Here is a 25,627-nt window from a genome sequence, read left to right as displayed (position 1 = left end):
TCTGCATATAGTTTGGCAGCCCTGTATATGGCTTCTCGGTTATGAATATACTGTGAAAAGGACTTCGAAAAACATATATTTGTATTTTCATTTACGACAGAGTCCTGCTTAAGTGTATTCTTTATTTTCACTTTTGTGCTTTGTATTACTCAAAAAACCTTGTAACGTATGTTCGTCGATAAGTGTTTTATTTTGGCAATTTTGACCGGAAGTACTAGGTTGTATTGTGGCTGACTTGACTTGTGTCAGTCAGTCGATCGATGGTGCCGCTGCTGAGCAGGAAAAAAACGGGGAAAAGATTGGTAAATTAGCACCGCAAAGATAATACATTCTCCAGTTGAATATTGTTTCTCAAGAGGAGTAAAGGTGTTCCAGGTAAAGTTACAGTGAGATTTTTACATGTTGCCTTTTAACTTTTAACTAGAGGGGCTGTGGCTAATTTGCTAACGTTAAAGCTAGGGAGCTAACGTTACTTCTCGTTAGCTCTCTCGCGGTCTGTTACTGTTACCGGTAATTTTGCTAAAACTTAAAGTGACCTAACCAAGTTATAATACAATGATAGTGGTGGCTGAGGTAGTTCAGATGTCTTACGAACTATACAAGTAAAGTTGTAGCTAGTTACCGTGTACTCCAACTGTTAGACGTTTGCTGTAACTTAGGAACATTTCAATAACTCCTGACCAGCAAGCAGTGCACAGCAGGCAGGGTATTAAAAGTCCAAAGACTTAACGTTAGCACCGTTAAGTCATAGTTGTCAGGGTGCCCGTGAAAATGCAGAGTTTCGATGTTGTTATTGACCAGGTTTATTTAGATGCATCAAGACAATTTGCCTCAGCTGTCCAGTTTCCGTACGGGGAGAGACTGGTTGTTTCATTGCTTTGAGAAATGAAGGGCGGGGCAGGTTTCGAAAGTACAGATAACCTGCTGGTCGATACCATATCGTACTGCATGGTATTGGTACAATAGTATATAATTTTGTTTCATTTTGAAGACAAAAAGCTGGCTTAGCTGTTGCTGTTTTTTCATTTCAGGGCTGCTCATGCTTACTGCTCAGTCAGTGTTTTAATTTGCGCAGTGCCTGCTGGATGCCAACTTCAGCCTTGGCTCCTACATTGCTCCTACACTGTATGTCCCTTGTGTGTGACACTGAAGATAGCAAGGGTCCCTCACGAGGGAGTTTTCCTTGTATACTTGGAAGAAGAGAGGCACATCTTTGGTGTCTCATCTGTCAAGGCTGGGTGTAAATCACGGGTGTTGGTGACTGTAATCTTCTGATCTTTTACAGTGAAGTCCTTATAACACATCAGGTATTTATTCATGGAGTGAAGTAGGAAGTAGAGAACTTTGACTGTCTTCTGAGGATGATAGACCGTATTAGTCAATCATGAAATAATCATGATCAAATATGGAACTTGAATCAGTGGAAATTATAAGTCATTGCAATCAGTCAGCCAGTCATAACCAGTCACTAAGCATGTCTAAATACTCTAATGGAGACATCCTTAGTGACCGGTTATGTACTTTGTGTGTGTTGTGAGAGAAGTGTTGTCAGGGTAAAGCAGTAATAAAAGTCCTGTGAAAAAGCTACTTGTTTGTCCTTCTCTATGGGACCATGTGAACTGATTGCTCTGTCACAGAACTGAGCTAAACTTAGAACGGGTATTCCAATTTAGGCTGAAGGCACTGCTCTCCATTTTCGAGGGATCTTTATCGGTGTAATCTCTAAGAGTGCATGAATCAGTTGAAGGGATTTGATCCATCCTAAGACCACTGGCCTCCTGTTTATTGTGAGTAAATCAGCGCTAGAAAGTTTTAGATGCTGAAATCACACATTAGATTCTTCTCTGGTTTATGGCTATTTGAGAGACTTGCTGATGTATGTATATATATATATATATATATATATATATATATATATATATATATATATATATAGATTAAACTGTTAAAGGTCATTGGGATAACACATTAATTTTGTTTTTGGGTGGAGGCACTTTCCTGAAAAGTCTGCTTTAAATGCATCATTAGAGCCGTTCCACTTGTTTCTTTGACCTCGCCCAGCCTGCTCTATCATGTGAGAGCGGAACAGGGGGTTCCACAGGAAAAAGTGTAGAATTTGCCTGACGGTGATGTCAGGATCTCCCCTTCCCTGTCACGTAATACAGAATTTCCCTCCATTATGTTTCTCTCCCCATTGCTGGCCTGTCCAGTGGAAAATGCCTGAAAGCGTGGAACAAATGCCATTGTTTTTCCCTGACCGTGGAGCAAGGGGTTTTTGGGCAGGGCTGGCTATGGGCTGGTCAGCTATGTTGAAGTTTAGGCCGTACACTGACCTGGTGTTGATGGACTGATATGTTCACTGTCTGGTGTTTTTGGAGCGCCTCATATGAGGTTTTGAAGCTCTTTCAGTGATCTCTGTAAATGATGGATAGGTTGGAGTCAGTATCGAGAGGCTCCACTTGAAAGCCCATACATTTGTTGTGAGATCAGCAGTCCAGTGCAGCTGTTGAACCCACATGAGGAAAGAGGGCAGAGGTGATTGACTGACAAGGAATGAAAATCAAGGTCATGAACCACGATTGCCATGGAAACTTTTGACCTTCAAGTTTGTGTGTGTGCACGCGCATGTGTGAGAGAGAGACAGAGTGAAGCAAGAGTGTATTTCTTTCCTCATAGCCCAGTAGGGATTTAGTAATATACCCTGCTGTGAAACAGCAATATTGAAGGGATAGATCAGCTCAGCTGCACTCCCCGCCTGAGAGACATCGCAGGCACTTTTATGAAACAAAAGAAGGAAATGGAAACAGACAGCTACCTCTTAATGAAAAAAAATCACCCTGTTCTGATTTTGGTGTGATTATGACATGAAGTAGAGGGCTGACTTATGTTTTCAGCTTGCTTGTTATGTAATCATTCTCTTTTCCTGCAGTACCCATGACAATGCATTTGTTACTGCTGAGGTGAGCCAGTTGTAAATAAGGTTGTTTTTTCTGCTGGGTTTCAATCAATGGTCATTGGTTGGTGAAGCTGCTGAAGAGACACCCGATTGCCTGATCAATTTTGACCAATTGCTGCTCTCCTGAATCAGATGAATAAATCAAAGGAAAGCGACTGGTCTGTTTCTCTTGTATTTAAGCCTGGAGGAGGAAGTCATGTATTTCTCAGTGAGACCAAAACATGTGTAAGCTGAGTGGGATCCTGCTTACATTTACAGTCAGGCAGACAGGACTGGGAGGTCTCCCTATTTAACAGGGCGCAAAATATGACACAACACCCCCCAGGTTGACTCCACTCACTGTAACCAGGCAGGAGTGTGGGGGTTCTGGTTTTGTGCATATGTTTCCCCACTGCAACAGTTACTGGTTAGTCTGCTAGCCAGATTGCAACAGAATGAGTTGTTGAGATTGTGTGACATTAGTGTGACGATGACTAACGTCTTGAGGTTAGTGGAACGTCTCCCACTATGCACCTACTATACACTGTGGATAAGAGTTTATTCTTAACTGACCTGCCTGATTCACTAAAAATGAAATAAATCTACATTATGTTTGTGAGCTCAGAAACAGGAGGGAAGCAGCAGTATTGAACATGACCTTCCATTTCCCACAAACACAATCCTCTCTATGGGTCATAGGTGCTAATAAAAGGGATTTATGAGATCTGTGTGCTGTTTCTAACACAGTCCCACACTAGTCTGTATGCTTGCTCTCTCTGGTGGTATTTTTAAAACACGAACACAAATACACACAGCATTAGGGCGGGCATGCTTGTGCCTGTCAGCTGTGGATGATCTCAGCTCTGTGTGTATCCTGTTGTTTCCTGTTCTTCTGCTCTCCTGCCATCTGCTCCATCCATGACACTGTTTCTCTCTGAAGCCCCTGAAGCAGTCTGAGAGCTATCAACATGGCATGAATAGACAGTAAAGGGATGGATGGTGGGAAAGTGGCATTCTGGTAAGAGTATGTTCTTGTATGTAAGAGCTTATAGCTCTCACATGCAAGCAAATGTATGATGCAGTGTTTGTAGCTGTAGTGGTCCCCCACGGCTGTAAAATTACCTCAACAGCTACAAACTTATACAATGAAAAATTATACAGGAAATTCTGAAATGAAGTCATCAGACCCTTCACTTTTGTCGCACCACCTTTCCAGCACCTCATGTCGCCCATCTTAGGGCTGGGCGATATATCGATATTATATCGATATCATGATATGAGACTAGGGCTGGGCAGTATATCAATATTATATCGATGTTGTGATATGAGACTAGATATCGTCTTAGATTTTGGATATCGTAATATCTTGATATGGCATAAGTGTTGTCTTCTCCTGGTTTTAAAGGCTGCATTACAGTAAAGTGATGTAATTTTCTGAACTTACCAGACTGTTCTAGCTGTTCTATTATTTGCCTTTACACACTTGGTCATTATATCCACATTACTGATGATTATTTATCAAAAAACTCAGTACCAATAGTCATCCCTACAATATTGTCGCAATATTGATATCGAGGTATTTGGTAAAAAATATTGTGATATTTGATTTTGTCCATATCGCCCAGTCCTACTTACAACTGAACATTTAGCCCACTTCGTAGAAAATACCGAGGTATATATCGTGTATCGTCATTCAGCCTAAAAATACTGAGATATGATTTTTGGTCCATATTGCCCAGCCCTATATGAGACTAGATATCGTCTTAGATTTTGGATATCATAATATCGTGATATGGCATAAGTGTTGTCTTTTCCTGGTTTTAACGGCTGCATTACAGTGAAGTGATGTAATTTTCTGAACTTACCAGACTGTTCTAAAACAGGGAAGGAAACCCTGTCTTTGCATTTTATTTTGATCACAGTCTTGTTTTAATAAAAGTGCTTGTGACATCTCACATGTGGCTTTGACTTACAACTGAACATTTAGCCCACTTCGTAGAAAATACCGAGATATATATCGCGTATCGCCATTCAGCCGAAATATACCGATATATGATTTTTGGTCCATATCGCCCAGTCCTAGCCCATCTATTCCTCGTGTTGCATCTTCTGCATCCATCTCCATCTTGCTTGCCTCTCCTATCCCCTCCCGGCTGTTGGAAAGGTCACTGACGTGTCTCATGTGTCTGCTGCTTAGACATGACTCAGGCCTTCTCACTTCCAGCAGCACACAGCAACGCAATACTGTTCATGTGCTTTCAATAACAGACTGGGTCATCTCTTGCTCTCCCTATCTCACTCTCGCTCTCTCTCTCTCCCCCCTCGACCTCTTCTCTGGTCCCATGCAGCTGCTCTCTTTGTTTCTATGCAGCTGCTCTCTGAATTGTTATCAAGCCATATTGAAACCAACAAATTATTGATGTTTGTTAACCCCCATTCTGCCATAAAACAGCAAAGCCAGCCTGACCCATGCAAAGTAGGATACTTTTACAATTTGTTTGTTCTTTTTTGCAATTAAACCTCTGTCAAAACAAAACTGACACTGAAAGCTATAGACGGTGTGGGAGCTTGCTTTGCTTTTGACAGGCCTTTGTCAACATGCCAAGGTATGGGCAACGGCCATGTTAGCTTTTACATCTGCATTTGTTCAGTTTTATCTTAAAGCTGGAGTCACAGCTGAATTGGTGCATTTGCTTATCAGACTTTAGTGGATATCATTGTTGAGTTTGATTATATAATCACTAAGCCTGTAATGTAAGACCCCACACTCAGCCAAGTTTAGGGAAAAATGAATCAAGTGTTTGTGCAGCATTGCTGAAAATAAGCGTGTGGTGGCATGAGGGATTGTGGCCACACTGTCATGCAGAGTTTATTTGTCACTTCATATTTAGATCAACAACACAATTCTAGATAGTAATTGTTTCTCCATCTTACATTCTTTACATGATTGTTCTCCTCCTTCCCATGTCTTTTTGCTTGTGCATACCAGCACACATTGTTGGGTTTACCCGTGTTATCCTGCAGAGTGACAGAGCGAGTGGACTTCAGACCCCAGCTTAGTCAACAGTATTGTTTACAGTTCTGGGTCAAGCTACGTTCAATTGTTCAACACAGTCCCCATGTCCTAGAGAGCCAAGGGTGTGCAGACGTTTGTTCCTGTTTTGTTGTTGATTACCTCAGACCTGGAAAAGCCATTCGTTTTTTTATTTAGAAGATGGCCAGTTTGTGTCTTTAAGTTTGCAGTTTGCTTTAAGTTTTGTCAGTTTGCAAGCTTTAAGTTTAAGATATTGGCCATGTGGGGTGTTGCTGTCGTGAACTGATTGACTGAACGCAAGGTCACTTTCTATTCTTCAGCATCCTTGTTTTTAATTTTAAACCTACTCAGCTGAGCCACTCGCATACAAAACCACATCTAGGTCTAAGGGCTACAAGATCAACTGTGGTAAGGTTAGATGTATACCTCAGTGTGCAGCAAGGAAGGAAGTGTGTTAAAATTGTCATTGGTTTGCACATATTTCATGCTGCAGAGGTAATATTGTCAGTGGAAGTTTCTACTCAGCAGCGTTTGTTGTGTAAAGCCTTATTGCCATGTTTAGAGTAGATATTTGTGGCTCGTTCCATGGCTGCTCTGTGTCCGTCTCTTGTGCTGCAGCAGTGATCGATGAATGAAGAATATGGACAGCTGGTAGGGAAAGGGTGAAGGGGTGGGGGGTGGGGGGTTGGGGGGGGGGGGGGAGAGACTGGCCTGGTTAATCTATGATTATCATGCTGAGAAATAAGCTTCTGTGTGTTTTTTGTGGACATGGTGTTGAGCCTGTGAGAGGTAGAGTACGCTGTCATCATTTCTTTCTGTTGTAGGACTAGCTGATTCAAGAAACAAGATAAAGCCTATTCTACACCATTCACGTGCACACATACACACTCACAAGTTCACACTCACTTACCTGGCAGAATAAGACTATTGATCTCACGCTCATCACTTTAATGGCTTTTCCCTCTGAGTATTAGGCAATTCCACACAGCACATTAATATCGATGCTTCTGAAGCAACAGAAAACTCTGGACCCATGCCCTGTGTGTGCGTGTGTGTGTGTGTGGTCTAAGTTTTTGAGTTCAAAATGATTAAAAATCTCCTGACAGAATACAAGTTTGAATCCACTTGAGTCGATCCACATCATTGGAACTGGTTTGAATGACATACAAAGTTCATAAGCTGTGGGAGCTTGAGTAAAATATGAACAAAATTGTCTCTGGTTTTCTTCACACTAAAGTTTTGGAAAAAGTGACAGCTCAGCATTTGTTTGTGCATGCACTTGTGCGTGCGTGTTTGACTTGATTGCGAGTGCATTTTGTATTCGTTTGGGTATGTTCTTTACAAAAAGCACTAAACTACAAACACAGTAAAGGGAGAGTTGTTCAGCTGCCTGCCTGGTGAATGGTGACCACAATACGCCCCTCTGTCCATGTCCTGCCCCGGAGGGCACGGGCCACTGACCATCAACCAACACACACACGCACACACACACACACACTTCTCACACCAATAGTCCTCATCTTCTCAGTGTCGCACTCAACTAAAAGAAACGGCTCAGTCACAGTGTGGAGGGAGGAGGGGCTCCGCGGCAGGGTTGGAAGACCAGCTGAGGGAGGAAGAGGATGGAGGAGAGGAGTGAGAGGCTGAATGGTGGCTAAGGGAGGAACAGGATGAAGGAGAGAAATGAGAGGCAAAGGGAGGAAGAGGATTAAGTAGAGGAATGAGAGGCAAAGGGAGAAAGAGGATGAAGGAGAGGAATGAGAGGGTGAATAGTGGCTAAGGGAGGAAGAAGAGGAATGAGATGCTGAGGGAGGAAGAGTATGAAGGAGAGGAATGAGAGGCAAAGGGAAGAAGAGGATTAAGGAGAGGAATGAGAGGCAAAGGGAGGAAGAGGATGAAGGAGAGGAATGAGAGGCAAAGGGAGGAAGATGGAGAGGAATGAGGGTGAATAGTGGCTAAGGGAGGAAGAGGATGAAGGAGAGGAATGAGAGGCAAAGGGAGAAAGAAGATGGAGAGGAATGAGGGTGAATAGTGGCTAACGGTTGAAGAGGATGAAGGAGAGGCTGAGGGAGGAAGAGGATGAAGGAGAGGAATGAGACGAATAAAGAGGGGCTGTTCGGGGGGCCGCTGAGCTTGAAATGATGGACGTGAGGAGAAAGGAGGGGGAGAGGAGAGTAACAGAGGACTGTCTGTCGGACCCGTCCAAAAGAAACGGAAGCTCCCCACTGTGTGCCTCTTGACACTTCTCTCTCTATCGCTCTCTCTCTCTCTCTCTCTCTCTCTCTCTCTCTCTCTCTCTCTCTCTCTCTCTCTCTCTCTCTCTCTCTCTCTCTCTCTCTCTCTCTCTCTCTCTCTCTCTCTCTCTCTCACACACACACGCATATACACACATACACAGTAAGCCAATGCGCTGTATGCCAGCCAGCACAGTGGTTTCTGTGTGGCTTGAGTTGAGGGCGGTGAGGTTATGGAAATGGATGAAAACACCCACCTGCTTCCTAGATTATCAACCCAGATCACACACTTGCTCTCTCTCTCTCTTTCTCTCTCTCTCTCTCTGTGTCTCTCTCTCTGTGTCTCTCTCTCTGTGTCTCTCTCTCTCTGTCTCTCTGTCTCTCTGTCTGTCTCTTGTTTTTGCTCTCCTAAACTATTTGTTTGTTGCTCACAGTTTCCACCCATATCTTTGTCTGATCCACAGCAGTAGTGTCTGCCCTGAGGAATGTTATAGTGACAGAATAATGATACCGTTGCCTGCATATTGTTTACTTTCAGCTGTTGGTTTCATAATACATGCAGAACTACTGTGTGTGTGTGTGTGTGTGTGTGTCCCAGCTGCTTCCACCATTTGACTCAACAGTTAGGCCTGGTGGCACTAAAAGCAAGCAAGCAACGAGAGAGAGAGAGATGGTGTGTAACGAACTGATGAAAATTAACCTCTGTCCCTTCCTCTTTGCTGTGTCATTTTAATGCCTCCACTCTCCTGAATGTAGGCTCTCATTGTAATGTATGTGAACAGAGCATGACTAGAGAGAGGCTGAGAGAGAGAGATACTGAGTAATAAATGTTGATAGCCTGATAAATCTAGATTTTAGATGAATTTGTGTTGCTGTAATTAATTTATAATCCTTGTTAATTTGTTTTGCCAACGTTTCAAATATCATACCAGTGAAGCCCATTGAACTGAATTTAAGTTACAGTATCAAAGGGCTTCACAACACCCACATTATGGAACAATAAATGAAAACGATGAATGAAAATGACACAGCAGAGTGTTCTAGCAACACCTTGTGAAATTTTCAACGGGTCACTTTCACAGTTGATTACTTCAGTCAGCGTATCATTTGGTACTGTCACCCTGGCACCCCCTTGCCACCCAGTCTATGGGAGAAGCCGGAGACACAGAAAGACATTGGCAGAAGTATAAGATGGTGAAAGAGGTAGCTGGGCCTATTCCATTCACCATTCCCTCTCATCTTGACTCGTTTCTGTTTGCATCTGCCCACACTGTCCCACAGTCTAGCTTCTCGTCAGTGTCTGGTAACACCCTCCTGTCAGGTGTAACAACCAGGAGAGTGTCTGTTTTCCAACTGGCTCTCAGCTACAGCAGCAAGATCATGCCAAAGATGACGAAACTGTGAAATCATTATGTCATTGAGTATAGCCTGCTGCTGTGCTTCAGGGATGTGATTTTATTTGGGGTTTTTCAGTACTGTAGCCTATTTCTTTTTTGTCAGGCTTTTGGTACACATAACTCTCCCTCCCTGTTCATTCATCATTCGTATTCATGTTATCCTGCTTCACCCAATTGTTTCCTGCTTTTTCGTTATTCTGTTTACATCCTTGCAGCTCCTTACACTTATTCTGTGTTGTGTCACATCAGACTTAAAGCTTAGATTAAAGCTAGCTAAAAACACAGATTCTGCTGGTGAGACACTAACACTGTCTTGGTACTTATCCCATAAGAGACTCTGATGTGTTTTATCTGTAGTTGTGTGTTTTTGACTGTGACTAGAGTGGCTGTGTTCATCATGCACTGTAGCACTGACTTTTTGTGGGTGGGTGTGTGTGTTTTTTCCAGGCCCTACACACTGAGGGTAACATTGGGCAGCAGCGATGTCGGGCTCCTATGATGACTCCATGATCGATGTCTCCAGTGATAGCTTCTGGGAGGTGAGATGCATGCATACACACACACAGACAAATTACTTTCCACAGCTCACTCTAACGCCAGGATCACACTTAATCCATAATGCATTTTTGTTGCTGCAAACTGTGCAGTGTTCTAGGCAAGGATCCCAAGCCTCAAATATTTTGAAAAGAAAGTGATGAGACGTTGGGTATCAATACATTTTCATTGCAACTGTGATTCACTGATGGCATGTCTTCATTGTGAAAACAAGATCAATGGTTTTAATTAACACATGCATTATTAATGCATAAGTAGGATAAATCCAGCTCATGTGATGCCTTCATCACAGTGCATCTGCAACAGAATTGTGCCGTGGTAAAGGATTCTCTCCATCAGACTGTAAAGCATTCAAGGCATTGTGTGATCCCGATCTAAACTAATATCAGCCCCTTTGTATCTCCCTCCCTTCCATCCATCCATTCATCTTCTCTGTCTGTCTCCCTGTTGCTGGCTCTCAGGTGGGGAACTACAAGCGGACAGTCAAGCGGGTAGACGATGGCAACCGTCTCTGTAACGACCTGATGAGTTGTCTTCATGAGCGGGCTCGCATCGAAAAGTCCTATGCACAGCAGCTCACAGAATGGGGCAAGCGCTGGCGGCAGCTCATAGAGAAAGGTAGGCTTATTTCCCTGGCTTATACAGAGGCATAGGTGGCAATATCGCCAGTTAGGAGGCTTTTTGCACAGGATAAAGCAATGACATTAAAGACCTCACAACAACCTCTCTAGACAAACATAGGGAACCAATTCAGAAGCCCTAATGCAAGGAAAAGATATTATTGGACAACTCAATACACACATAGACAATTCAATCATATAAACAGAGAAAAGATATAAAACATTTGGTTCAACATATGGGGCTCAAATTTTCCTTGACGTGATCAGGAAAAAACACCCGGCTTCCAGCCAGCTAAGTGTTTAATGTGGGGAAAGACCTGGCATAAATCATGATTTGAAATCTGAATCTGAAGCAGTCACAATAAACAAAGCCGTCTGTCTTTGCTTTCCAAATTGCGTGTTGTGTATGCCCTGCAGCAGTCTTACGTCACCCATTTTTTTACTTGAGTTGACAAGCTGCACACTAGGGCCTCATAAGTAAACATATATTACGGTTTTAGTTTCCACAGTTAAGAATTGTGTAATATTGGCATAATGGCAATATTAAAACATATTATTTCATTTAGAATGTTGACTCTATTTGAAATAGATAATATAAATAGTCAAGATGCTGATATAAGATGCAAAAAGTGCAGTAAAACAATTTGTTCATCAAATCATAGAGATTATTAATATTTGTGATCACAAGATCTACCAAAGTAATCAAGACTATAATTTCAGCCATAATTGGCAGCTCTCTTGTACACCTAGACCATGCTTTATGACCACGACAGTCTACTGAAAAGCAATTACAAAATATGAATAATGCATGGGCATCAATGGGAAAATCAATTTGTTCCTCAATATCTGAAGGGTTGACTTTTTGGACGTGGACACTGACTGGTTAATAACTCTTGCCTTAGGCCCACAGTACGGTACATTGGAGCGGGCGTGGGGAGCTCTGTGCACGGAGGCAGAGAAGGTGAGCGAACTCCACATGGATGTGAAGGCAGCACTGATGGGAGAGGACTACGAGAAGCTGAAGAACTGGCAGAGAGACGCCTACCACAAACAGATGATTGGCGGCTACAAAGAGACCAAGGAGGCTGAGGACGGCTTCCGCAAGGCTCAGAAACCCTGGGCTAAGAAACTCAAAGAGGTGTGTATCTTGTACCTTTCAGGAACTCATAGGAAACTACACATTGTACTAAGTGAAATAATGTTTAAAAATACTGCACAAATGCAAACTCAAAGAAATTTCCACCAGCAGGGTTTCAAATTGGCACATGTGATCAACAGCTAATTAAGCGGTTACTACAAGCAAATGACCAGCCAGGCATTTTTCAACTCATTGATTACTGCCATGGCTATCCATTTTACCCTCCAGTTCACATGATTGCATAGAACTGACTCACCGTTGTTAGTGTTTGTTTTCGTTTCCTTCCATGGCTACCTGCTTAACAAACAACAAACAGAGCAGTAGCACAACGTAAAACCTCTTAGAGTGATGTTACTGGATGAGAAACTACTGCCAAATATCAGCCATGGTGTGCCAAACCGGCAACCAGTTTCCCTACAGCTCTTTAATTATCAGTGTTAGGGAAGGAAACGCTATGAGTACTTGCAGTGACTTTGGCACTACCATTAGTTCAAAATTAGGTCAGTGTATTTCCTACCACTGTTTTCATTTTAGCAGGCTGTTTACTAGACATTACATGCATTCCCATTCCCATTCCCATTCCATGCGTGTGTATGTGTTCATGGCCATTGAACATTCTGTGACTTCCGGGATCTCTAACCCCTCTTCCTGTGTGTGATGTCACTAGGGGGTGGTGACATCCTGGCCGTCACTGTGCAGGGACAGAATGGTCCAATTTTTTGGCCATAGTGATTTATTGATTTACCACACAGATGAGGGCAGAGAGGAAATGAGGCTAATTAACTGGTCTAGATCTGGTCTGGTCAGATGATGTGGGCAGCGTGTCAATATAGACACACACACACACACACACACACACACACACACACACACACACACACACACACACACACACACACACACACACACAGTGACCCACCAGAACTGCATACAGTTATACATATCTGACCAGATACATGCTCCTATGTCGCTAGTGTTTTCGTGCATTGACATTTTGTTTTGCACACACACAAAGACACACTAACACACAGCTGCCTGTTGTATCAAATTAGAGAGGCGGACAGGCTGTTCTCTCTGTACTCTTGAGTGCCCTCTACTTATGACCACATGATGAGTACAATGGGGACATGGCTGCTTTGGCCCTGGCCCAAGTAACAGTGAGCAATGCCCTAGTCACTCTTCAAATAGAACCACAGTGGATGTTGCTGCTTCCTCATTTTATATCTATTCGAGTTTAAATTAAACAGTGAACAGTGATAGAGAAGTAATTAATTGCCCCTGTTATTCTCACAGCACAAAGAAAACTGTCATGGGGGATCACATCTGTTTCCCTGACTCCCTTCCTCCCTTCCTCCCATGCGTTTGTTACTACATGCTGAGTAGTCATCTAACTTATTCATTAATTCCCCCATTCATGCGTCATTGTTGCTCACGTGCTCAAGTCCAGGGCCTGTATTTATCCAGCATCACCAAGTAGGCAATAGGTTGTTTAGCCTATAGGTCCTTAGTTTGTGAAATATACTTAGAAATGGTGGCATTTTCTGTATTTTATTTTGTTTTTCTGCTTCAAATTATTGAGATATGGCTCTTTCAATGTGTTGAATCCTTAGCGACAACTATCAGAGAAGAACTACAAGACATATTTTCAATTTGCGGCAAGTGTCATAAAACCATGATGTCATATTCTCAAGGGAGAAGTTGTACTCCTCGCTTCATAACTACCTTACATGTCCAACTCTGAGCCTGGACTATTTTTAGTCCTAGTCAAACTTTCAGTGCTATTCCTAGAGTGATCCTGAGACACTTGATAAATACAGGCCCTGGTCGGCATCCTGGCCCTGATAATAGTAGTATAAAAGCTAAAAGTAGAGTGTCAGCTCCTTACTGTTCTGGCCCTGACATGTTTTGGCATGGCATTTTGAGGTTGGTGAAAATTGATGTTTCAGCAGAGGTGGTAATGTTGATGATAATGATGGCGGTGGTTGTGGTGAAATCCACAGGTGGAGACGATGAAGAAAACGTACCACTCAGCCTGCAAGGAAGAGAAGCTGGCGACCAGCAGGGAGACCAACAGCAAGCTGGAGAGCAACAACAACCCTGAAGCCCAGAAGAAACTCCAGGACAAGGTGGAGAAGTGTCAGCAGGAGGTGCAGAAGGTATGGCTGCCAGTTGAGGGAGATGTGTGTGTTTTCACATCCCTGATGATGTATGAGTGTGTGCTGACCTATATTAATTTGTATGTATGTAGATCTGTATATCAATGTGCCTTTATTGCTGTACTGTTGTACATGTCACTCCATCCTCCCTTCCCGTCTCTCAGACTAAGGAACGCTATGAGAAGTCCCTGGAGGAGCTGGACAAGTTGACCCCTCAGTATATGGAGAACATGGAGCAGGTGTTTGAGCAGTGGCAGCAGTTTGAAGACAAACGCATACGCTTCTTCAGAGAGCTGCTGCTGGAGGTCAAACAGCACCTTGACCTCTCAACCAATCACAGGTCAGTCACATGGGTTGCATTTCATTTCTCATTCCAACAAACTAGTTTTCAAGCACCAAAACTGAAAGAGACAGAAAAAAGAACAATTTGCTGGTCAGACAGCGTCATCCACCAATCACAAGCACATTTTACATTTATAACTTACTAGCAGAATACAGTTACCTAGATAGGAACACATAAAGTGCATCTCATGCGGGCGCCCCGGTGGCTCAGTCCTTCCCGCAGTGACCCGCGTTCGAATCTGGCCCGCGGTCATTTGCTGCATGTCCTCCCCTCTCTCTCTCCCCCATACCTTCCTATCTATCTCTCACACTGTCTCTATCTAATAAAGCATAAAAATGCCTAAAAAAATAAATAAATAAAAAAAATGCATCTCATGTCTGAATCTCATGTTTGAATACACAGATGTGACTCTTTCAGTCGCTGAATATTGCTGTGTGACATGTTTGAGATTTCAGATGTCACACAGAAAATCAAGCACTTCCTGTATTCCCTCCATAGATTCCAGACAATCTACCACACGATGGAAGACACCGTCTCTGCTGCTGATGCTGAGGAGGACCTGAAATGGTTCCGGTCCAATCACGGCCCCGGCATGCCCATGAACTGGCCGCAGTTTGAGGTACTGCCTCTCAGACTAATATTGATACAGGGGGAGGAAAAAAAGAGAATGAAAGGTCAGGGTTTGATGGAGGAAGTAGGGACGAGACTCCCAAATAGGCACATAGTAGGCCAAAGACCCCCATTTCATAATATTTTGTCCCAGGGACTCCATATGGGAAGATTTTTGCTTCTGATTTTAGTATTGAATTGTATAACTGTCTACACTGTATGTGGGAAATAATAGTGGTGAGAGTGAAACCTATGATTAGAGTAGTGATCCTTATACATTATCTAGTAGTATAATTTGTTATGAATTAAATCTGAGTGAAATTAGTCTAGTCCTTATTTAATGGGGAACCCCCTGGATCCTCCTTAAGGACCCCTGATGGTCCCCCAAACCCAACTTTGAGAACCACTGTTCTAGAGAACTGGGGAAATGGAGTAATAAAATGGAGCAATAAATGGTTCTGAAAAATGTCTGAAGAAAAAACCCGCAAGGGCAGCATTTCCACAGCTTTTAGCCATCGTACGCTGCCCAAGCAGGAGTTATAACCCAGTTTCATTCCTGTCCTTGAAGTGCGCTGTTTGGCATCAGGGAAGGAAGTAAATCAGCTCACAGCAGTCAGAGAGTGGCAGTTGGAGGGATGTAGTTTATGTCATCTCCCCAACAGGAGGTGAACTAATAGAAAGAGGAAGATTAGGAAAGAAGTGTAAGAGCATGCATAATTTTGCAATGCTACAATTTATAGTTCTGTGGAGTGATCTTGCAGACATAGCAGTTTATGGGGCGCCTTCTTCCACTTCAGTCATTACCAAGCTGTTTTTCTTCCTCTGAGTAACCATATGGTTACTCAGAGGAAGAAAAACAGCTTGGTAACCATATGGTTACTCAGAGGCTTTTTTAAAGAAAGGATTAAATAATTGGGCAACATACAAGAGCCCTTTGTTAGAATGTGCAGTTGGCAACTTGTCTCCCCAGGCCTTATCTTCTCTGTGACAAGACACGCACAGACAAAAAGAGTGAGGCAGAACCTGTCAAACCGCTTCATGTAACACCGTCTCTACACTGCAGATATCCACCAGAAACTTGAATGAACAATGAGCTACGAATGTCTAAAACGAAACAGCATGGTGATACTTGTTTTGTTGGAATATCTACGAGAAAAGATTGTATTCCCCTCTACACACCTATTCATAATGATCAATACTATACTTCATGTAGCTGGTTATTGAAGGTTTTTCAGAGTTCTGCAATAAAACAGTGGGGTAATTCCTGAAATAATTTGTTGGAATAAGTGACAACTAAACACTACATTCACAAACTAACATTTATACAGCTTATATTTGTTTTGCTTTAAATTAGTATGTTATTTCTGCCCTTTTCATTTGTATGATTTGACAGTCTTGTCCTTACTAACCCCTGTTCCACCCCTGCTTCCCTTTCCCCCTGTTTGACAGAATGTGGACTGGTCCCATCCTCGCTCCTATAAGAGAAGGTCCATTGTAGTGAGTTCTGCATGGGAGGGCTGTTCTATCACAACAGTCATGGGGGGAGGGCCTTTTTTTTTCCACTAACGGCACTCTCACTCCTTGCATTTTTTGTGTGTGTGTGTGTGTGCGCGTGTTTGAGGTGGTTGTGTTTTTATCATGTATTCAAGTAGCCCCTAAATTTTTTTAAGAATATGAAAGAGACAAACATGCGCATGGTACACATAGACACCACATGCCTGTCAGACTGAAGAATGTCCACAGCACTATCCGTGTTAGAGCGTGCTCGTGCGAGAGTGTGACATACCACCTCCCTTCCCTTTCCCTCACAACTGCGGGATGTTTATATACATTTTCCTGGATGCTAGAATTCCCAGAATTTCTCTATGCCGCTGTTACGCAGCTCTCCCTCTCTGTGTTCTTTCTAACCTTTGACCCCTGACCCCTCGGTGACCTCCAGCCATCATTCCAGTCCATGTGGACCCTGCAGTACATCACATGATACCACCATGACCCTGTGATGTCGCGGAGCTTCAGAGGTCACTAGCCAGGCCGGCAGACCTTTTGATCTTTGGAAGTTTGAGAGGCCTGGAAAAGAGGCATGATAGATCAGAGGGGTCAGGAAAGGACTCAGGAAAGTTTAGATGGCAGACTGACTAATGTAATATATTATCTGTATGAAAGGGGAACATTAAGGCAGCTCCCTGAATAATGTTGATTTATTGGAGACATCTAGCTCCCATTATGAGAACGTCCATCATGCTGTTATGTCATAATAGGTACGAGTAATTTCCACTATCATTCATCAGTTGTTAAAATATTTTTTTAAAGAATAAATTAATCATTGTGGATCATGGTCTAGCCTTATAAATGTGAAAGTCCAGGAATTGAACCAGCCATGTCTGGGGAAAAATTTTACTTTTTCTTTTTTTTTTAAAGCTAGTTTCTTTCTTGTTGAATACAAATGATTTATAGCTATATGCATGAAGATATGCCCTCAACTTGACAGTGTTGCTATCATGGGACCACTCTCTATTGCTCCACTCCCCCTCTTTAGTCTCTGGTGGAGGGGGGGATTCCTTGGTGTGGTGTTTCTGTCTACAGGTGATGGATACATGGTTGCGTCTTTCACAGTATCAGGCTTATACTGTATAAACAAACACACACACACAATTTCAAAATGACACTCCAGAGTAGAGCTGGACAATAATTCAATATTATCGTTTATCGTCTTTCAGTGGTTTTCAGTGATTGTGATGATATGGTGATTTTGGGATATCGAGACGCACAATTCTGCTGTCTGAACTGATGAGAACAAGCTAATTTTATTTAGAAACTCAGGGTATGGTAGAAATATTATGTGAAAATTTCAGTTTAGTTTGACATCACACCAAATATTACCATTCGGTTCAATATGATGAACATTAATTTGAATATTTAACGTGATTTTGCTTATGTGAGCCATATCGTCATATATATCAATATGGAAAAAGTCCTTATGATTATCGTGATATTGATTTCAACTATATCGCCCAGCCCTACTCCAGAGCCAAAGTCACAGCCTGAGAAATGTTTGCAAGTGCATCAGATTTCATTGAGTTTGGACTGTGTTGAATTGTGTGTGTATTGCAGTGTACATGCCTGTGATGTGTTCTCCCACTAGCTATGAAGACATGTTTTGCACCAACCACTCAGTTGGCCAACAAGCAAGCTTGGCACAGTTGTAGGTGCAGTATATGAGTCTAATGTGTGTGTGTGTGTGTGTATCCACCAGGACTGGTCCATAGATCTGAACCGGACGCTGAGCAGGCGCGAGAAGAAGAAGCCGTCAGATGGCGTCACGCTGACAGGCATCAGTCAGACCGGGTCAGATCAGCCAGTCCAGCCAGCCAAGACCAGCAGCAGGTAGCTACGTGATCACTCATTCACTCACTTGCTCACACACACAACACACACACCTATACACCTACACACATACACATACTGCTTGGATACCCTATGCATGCAAAACGTGGAATTTAAACAAGAGTGTAAGAGGACTGTTAAAAGAGCATGCACGCACACAGACAGATATTTCCTTAACATTTGTTTAGCCAGCAAACTGTAAGTACGTTGAAAACATATCATCTGCCCTTATTTTTCAGCCCACCTGGAAAATTAACTATTACAATTGCACTTCAGCACAGTAGTCACATATCATGGTATAAGTATCCAAACAAGACATTATAACTTCCAAAACCTACTTTAACTGATCTTTGAATGGACCCAAGATTCAACCTGGGTACCTGGTAAATTACCAGCCGCTATATCTACAAAAAATTCTACAGGAAGCACTGACACACACACATACACACACACACACACACACACACACACACTCTCTTTCTCTGTCTCTTTTCCTAATACAAACCTCCGACATCCTAGATAATCCAGTTCACTGCACAAAGAGTGTCTTCCCCCCCGGATAAGGAATGCTTGTAAAATGTTCCATAAGGAAAGCTCCGGGAGTGACGTCGAGTGCTACGACTGTTTCCGTGACAACAGCAAACATTTTGTTACAGATTGTTGGGAAAGAAGTCATCGCTGGGAGACTCGAGTCTGCTGCTACATATTTGAAAGCATGCCAAAAGTATTGTGGAAATATTGCTCTTGCACGCCAAGACGTTCATAGCATGGATTGGTACTGGAAAGCTCAAGGATGGCCACACGAGTCCTAGTCAAGCACTTGCACTTGATTCAGCCTTTTTGATTTTTATACAAAATCTAATTTATAGACTATGTTGTTATAACAGTATGTTGTTATAACATGTAATCATAGTGCACTTAATTCGCCTTTCAGTCCACCAAAGAAAGAAAGAAAAATAGCCTGTAATTCATTGACTCATATAAGATTTAAAGAACTTGACAGGAACAAAAGCCTGGAGGCCTTCCAGTACAGATCTCAGATGAACGATTGATGACCACCGATTTAATACCTAATGGAGTTAGACGGGGGTGTGAAGGATAAGAGCTGCTCAGTGTTTGATTGGCGGTTTTTAATAACGTGATGCAATCTCTCCTAAACTAAGATAAGACAAGATAAACGTAGTTGTCCCTGCAGGGAGATTTGTCTTGGAGATTGTGGCAGCAGCACCAAGGACATAAAAACAGTGCATGGACACAGCAACAAACAGCAGCTTAAGATAAAACCTCATGATACACACAACATCGTGGGATACAAAACACATCATATAATCAGTGCATATAAATAAAGAAATAGAGGGGAAAGCAAGATGCTGTGCCTGTGTAGGAGATGGTGATGAGGGGAGATTGTATTAAAAAGTTGTGTATAACCTGCACCGTGGGACACTGGATTGTCTACCTGATAACAGGAGCTGTTGCTGTTCAGGATATGAATGGGGTCTGCTGTTATTTGTTTCCTGGCCTGTGTATGGGCAGGCTGTTCAGATACTTGACCTTAACTCTGAGCATTCCATTGCAGCTTGGTAATTAATGAGGTTCCCTGCACCTGCTCTCCGACCACATCCAAACATCAGTAGGAAGTGTGTAAGCAGTGTTCATGAGAGCACTAGAGGAGTGTACAGGGGAGTCAACGCAGGGAATGTCAGGCATGGGAAGCATCTGACCTCTGATCTTACTAGATTTGACTATCATGGGATCGCCTCTCTCTACCAGCATATAGAACACATGTTCTGTCTGTAACATGCACCAGAGAGACTGTATTTAGCCTCTATCTATAGGCGTGAAGAGTGACCGGCAGATTGTGTGCGGGAATGTGTGTGTGCTTAGGGATGGGTCTGAAGCAAGATGATTCAGATTCCTATCACGCAAAGCCGTCTTCATACATTAAAGTATAGAGTCATAGTGGATTGACTTAGGATCAAAAACAATCCAAAGTGAAGGTTTATGACTTGATTGTAGTTTGACTGTGCTTTTTTATCAGGGTTAGAGAGCCAGTCCTCTCACCATATCTTTTGTTCATTATGCCCTTTTGGTTTTTCCCTATCAGTTAAGATGTCTGAAATTTGAGTAAACATTGTTTGACCATACACCCTCTACATAAGAGTTAGTATATACAGTATATTTAAAAATGTATATATAATGCATAAGGGCTCTCAGTTCTTAATGGCTTTTCTGAATACCTTAAGTACATAGTAAGATAAGCTTTGTTTGTTGACTGTTGCCATCCAAAGTTACATTGTGCCAGACTTCCACTAGTGAAGTGTTTGGTGTAATAACTCCTCAGGCTTAGCTCAGAGAGTATAGCGTGACTATGTAAACAAAGGCGTTCACATTAGACCATTACACACTCTCATGGGCCAACTGATAGCTGCTGCTTTTCAGGGTCCAATAGTTCTGTAAACAGGGAGTAGAAACACTGTATGCTTTCCCTGATACTGTTGGAGGGATAGTCCCAGTTTTGTCCCTTGATGTGGAAAGTCACAATAGTAGGAAGTGAAGCTGGTCTTAGGTTTTTGGCCACATGTGACTTCTACACTTTCTACATCTACAAAAGCTAGAGCTGGCAATTCATTGTTTAAGAGGCCACTCAGGAAGTGTTTTCTTGGTGCTGGCATTGGTTTTATCAGCAGGTGATGGATTTATTATGAGGTACAAGGCCCACGGGTTCTAGTGGAAGTGCTTATGTGCAAAACAAGTTATTGTGACAATGTCTTGCTGTTACATTTTCTGTTAAAAGGTAACTGTTTAGTCAGAGGTCTAACCTTTCTTTTGTTAACTGATTACAAAGCTTTGTGGGTGTCATCCATGGTTGTTATCACATTATAATACCATTATAACTGTGTCGTCATAGCTACTGCAACACAGCCTGATTAAATGTTTCAACACATACTGTATGTCACAATGTTATATGTCTCCGGTGCGTCACATTATACTCCTGTTTCCTCATTTGGTTTTAATAGGTCACAATATCACAGTGGAGCATTTGTGCGTAACAACACTGTTCCCCCATTGCATCACAGTTCGAATTTGTCCACAAGTCATATATGTGTGTGTGTGTGTGTGTGTGTGTCACAACCGCTCTCTCACTGTGTCCCATGTTGTCAGCCTGACCGTGCCCACTAAAACAGCACCGGTGGGCTCGAACCCCTTTGATGAAGAAGATGAGGAGGAGGAGGAGGAGGAGGAGGAGGAGGAGGAGGAGATGACCGTGGAGGAGCAGACCACAGTCAACCACATCAGTGTGAATAAAGAGGAAATGAAAACGTTGGTGACACAGGAGAAACACTCCACCCACCCCCACTCTCCCTCCTTTCATTTTCTACCTTCGATTTATGGTTTAGCGTTCGTGCTCATTCTCGCGTCATGCTGTTTCTTTATCTTTCAAGTTACTTCTGCCCCTCCTTCCTCGTTGGTGTCCACATCATCCCTGTCTTCTACATTTATCCTCCCCTTCTCCTTCCTGCTTTACTTTTCACTCTCCCCCCACCCCCTCCCCAACCAGGTGGCAGGTTGTTGTGTTGCTCTGCATGGTCACTGGAATGGCATTGCACACAAAGCCAGTGTGTGTCTGTCCATCACTCCTAACAGTGCCACGTCTTGCAGAACGTTACATGCGTCATGTGCGCATGGGTGCACATCTCTCTGCTATGGGATTTCCTATATGTTTTTGTCTTACAGTCAGATCTGAATCGCGATACACCTATATATATATATATATATATATATATATATATATATATATATGTACATATTATATCGACTGGTCATTCATTTCAGTTATCCCAATCAACAACCATTAATTTGGTGTGTAATTTTAAAAGAACTCCTGTATCAATTCTGTATTTGCTCTCCCTGAAGTACAAATGCAAACTCATACAAATATAATTTAGATACAAATATTTAAATCCAGACCTTGGGCAACTCATCATTCTGTTTGATCGTTATAAATCAACTCAAATATTTACTTATGGCAGGATAGTAAAGCAGGTAACCCAAAATGTCAACAGTGTTTTTTATTTTTCAGAGAGGTAGTTTGGTCAAAAACAGTAAGACGGTGTGTGAACAGGTCTGACTGTAGATTGTTTTTTGTGCGTGTGTGTGTGTGTGTGCACGCCAGTGTGCATTTGTTGTCTTGCAACTTTGTATCTGCAGAGGCAAGTTGTCGTTGGTGTGTATCTGCCTCCCCCTGGTGGGCATTTAGGTTAAACTACAATCATGCATTTGCAACACTGATTGGTCTTGCTTGGTCATGTATTTTTCGTGTGTTTTCATACATTGTTGTCATCATGTTGTTTTGTTGCATTGCCTTACCTCAGCACTGTGTGTGTTCTTACTTGAAGCTCTTGATGTTTAAGTGGTGTCAAAGCAACTTGCAAATTCATTGATCATGCTGCCACAAACAAACGCTTGCCTTGCAGCATTGACGTCCTAAATAAGCATGTTTTCCACTCATTTACATTGGACTGAGAAAAAGAGGATGTTTTCAGGGTGAATAAAAGAAAATTTGTCAGTGGATTTGGGCTTTTTTTGTGTTTTGACTGTTCTTTACTTGGTGTTGTATTTTATTTATCTTCCTTTTCTAACTTTTAACTTTTGTTCCTGCTTCTTTCGCCTATGCTGGATTGTCCTATTGGTGTATCAGGCCCTGAGATGGACATGATAATGATCAGACATTGTCATCTGTTCTCTTAATTGGTTATTTTGTCTGTCGGTCCAGTGCCAGCAGTATGGAGAAGACTCCAGATTGGTCAGACGAAGACACGGGCGCTAACCCTTTCTCCACCAACGGTGATGGGAATCCATTTGAGGAGGAGACGGCGTCTCCGGTGATATCTGTGCCCGTCCGAGCCCTCTATGACTATGAAGGACAGGAGCAGGATGAGCTGAGCTTCAAAGCAGGTACAGACTGACAGGGGTGTGGTAGAGACAGGGCTGTTTCAAAGTTGAGTAATTCCTGAATCCTGTCTCAAAGACTCAGCAACAACACTTTTCCCAATTCTGTCAGATCCTAACCGGTTTCTGGAGTACAAAAGATTAATTAATTCCTTGCTTCTTGCTTCTCCAGGGGATGAGTTCACTAAGATAGGTGAAGAAGATGACCAGGGCTGGTGCAAAGGCCGGCTCAAGGATGGAAATGTAGGTCTCTACCCTGCTAACTATGTGGAAGACATCCAGTAATAAAGTTGACAAGCGAGTAAATGTGAAGAAAGAAGAAGAAAGTAGGGCGTTGAGTAATGATGGTGCGGCTTGGAAGAGGGATGGCTTTGCCTTATTTTCAACCCTTTTCTACCTGTGCCCCCCTTCTGGTGAAGACTGGACTTGGACTAGGTTGGGAGAGGGACAGAAAAGAGGGGTTGCAGATTGTAAAAGGACTACTCCAGATCTTGTGGCTTGCTACCTACAGGTTGACCCTCCTAGAAACTACAAGTACAAAAGTACAAAAGTGGAAATTAACCACATCCAGTATACCCTGAATACAAAGTTTCCAGGTGATTCCAAGCGGGGGAGATTCACATTAATCTCATAGAGAAAAGATAGCTGTCACTGTAAGATGACTAATGTTATTCAGAGCCACAGATGTCTTAGAATCCCATTTATGCTGTTACAAAAAAAACATAGCTATTCAAGTATATATTATGTAAGACTCAAGTTGAAATCTATGTGTGAATTTCTATATTGTTTAAAAGAAACACTGGGATGACAGTCTGACAAAGCATCTTGCAATGTTACGTGATACCTGCAACCTAAATATGCAAGCCAGTGTGGATTCATCAAGGGAGATGTCCCTCTTTATAACCACAACTAGCTATTATTTGAGGTATGAAAGCATTTCTGAAGTTGGAGTTTTCTGCCTGTTAGAATCCAATCCATATATGTTCATTATTTGGTCTTCTGATATTAACTTTGGACAAAAAAAGGCCCTGATGTTGAGAGTAGTGTAAGATTTAACTTGCTTTTAAACTAGTTATTACATGGGTCTGCCATTCCTTTCAGGATTTTTAATTTTTCTGGTTATTATATAATGAATGATTGCGACCAGTAGAGCCTTATCCTTATATTGTCTTCATCTGGTTCATCTGTTCCTCTAGTTACTGCAATTGAATGTACACTCACTGATTGTAATGGCTCACCAGTTGATTGTTCACTTTGCTGATGTTTTTGCAACCACTGAACAACTGTCCCAGAACAAGTGTGCTTAATAATCCTTTCACGCAAATCTCTTCACCCTCTGTCAATTGTAGATTGTAATTCTTATGAGTGTCGTCAAATCTTTTTCATTTTCTTAGTTTTCCTTTAATGCTCTGAATGTTTTTCAAAAAGGTTATCTCACTTGAAGATCCATGTTTTCATTCTCTCACTTGATGTCAAATGCCAAGCTATGGGAGAATATTTTATTGTTTCCTTTTTGAAAATATGTTACAAGTTAAGCAATAAAACCACAGCCAAGTATGGTATTTCACAGGTCTGCGTTAAAGGTGTTTATACCTGCGTGTAAATAGCATAGAATATATTAGAACAAATGAAGCATTGAGATCAGGTGATATTTAGTTGGAAATTGAAGACTGTTAATTTATGATGCCGCAAGTGCTTTTGTTCTACTCTTGTTAGAATGCTGTGATTGAGAATCAGTTTGTACAATAATTGAATGTTTTATGGCAAATGTCCCATGAATCTATTATTTTGTTATATTTGTAAATATGATTATTTCTTTCTTTTACAGAGGGCCATACTCCTTATTGAATTAATCAACAAATATCTAACTAATTGGTAAAAGTTGTTTTTTTCTAAATTGTCTCTTAGAAGCTATGGCATGAATCGATGTGCCTATTTTCATAACTTTAACACATTAGTCTTGATCGTCAACTATTTTGTAGGCCTGCCCTGTTGGGAATTTGAATTGCAGGCTCTTTTCAGTTGTGTAAGCTCCAGATCCATTCATTAATTGCGTACAGATGATGGTCATTGAAATTAAGACTTTATTTGATGCCTTTAACTGCAGCAGGAGAGGAAGATGAATTTAGTTGTCTGTTATATAGTGAGGAAGGAGAGGTTTTGCCACATTTTCAGGGCACGCTGTCTACAGAACACAGCAACAGCTATACTTGCACAGTTCAGTTTGTAAATGTTGTCCCACAACATAATAAATGAATTTAATGGAAAATAT

General features: G+C 42.1%; 1 protein-coding gene across 4 annotated transcripts; it reads left to right on the top strand.

Annotated features, from left to right (window-relative positions):
* Positions 1-248: 248 nt before the first annotated feature.
* pacsin2 (protein kinase C and casein kinase substrate in neurons 2) lies at positions 249-25,616 on the top strand. 4 transcript variants are annotated; one of them, XM_071535465.1, is made up of 12 exons: positions 249-375; positions 10,048-10,139; positions 10,617-10,773; positions 11,678-11,913; positions 13,914-14,069; positions 14,234-14,409; positions 14,911-15,031; positions 16,471-16,518; positions 18,275-18,405; positions 21,568-21,726; positions 23,180-23,361; positions 23,528-25,616. In XM_071535465.1, the coding sequence occupies exons 2-12, from the start codon at positions 10,083-10,085 to the stop codon at positions 23,638-23,640; spliced, it is 1,536 nt and encodes a 511-aa protein (XP_071391566.1). In that variant the 5' UTR covers positions 249-375; positions 10,048-10,082; the 3' UTR covers positions 23,641-25,616. The 4 variants fall into 4 exon arrangements, with proteins under 4 accessions (XP_071391566.1, XP_071391567.1, XP_071391568.1 ...); XM_071535466.1 differs by lacking the exon at positions 16,471-16,518; XM_071535467.1 differs by lacking the exon at positions 21,568-21,726.
* Positions 25,617-25,627: the final 11 nt, after the last annotated feature.

The sequence above is a fragment of the Centroberyx affinis genome, unplaced genomic scaffold (assembly GCF_046629955.1).
Source record: "Centroberyx affinis isolate AG114_WGS23_722 - 3 ecotype Tasmania unplaced genomic scaffold, CSIRO-AGI_Caff_v1 ptg002712l_1, whole genome shotgun sequence".
Classification (NCBI taxonomy): Eukaryota; Metazoa; Chordata; class Actinopteri; order Beryciformes; family Berycidae; genus Centroberyx; species Centroberyx affinis.
Note: the sequence above shows the minus strand (reverse complement) of the source record. Positions and strands in the feature narration are given on the sequence as shown.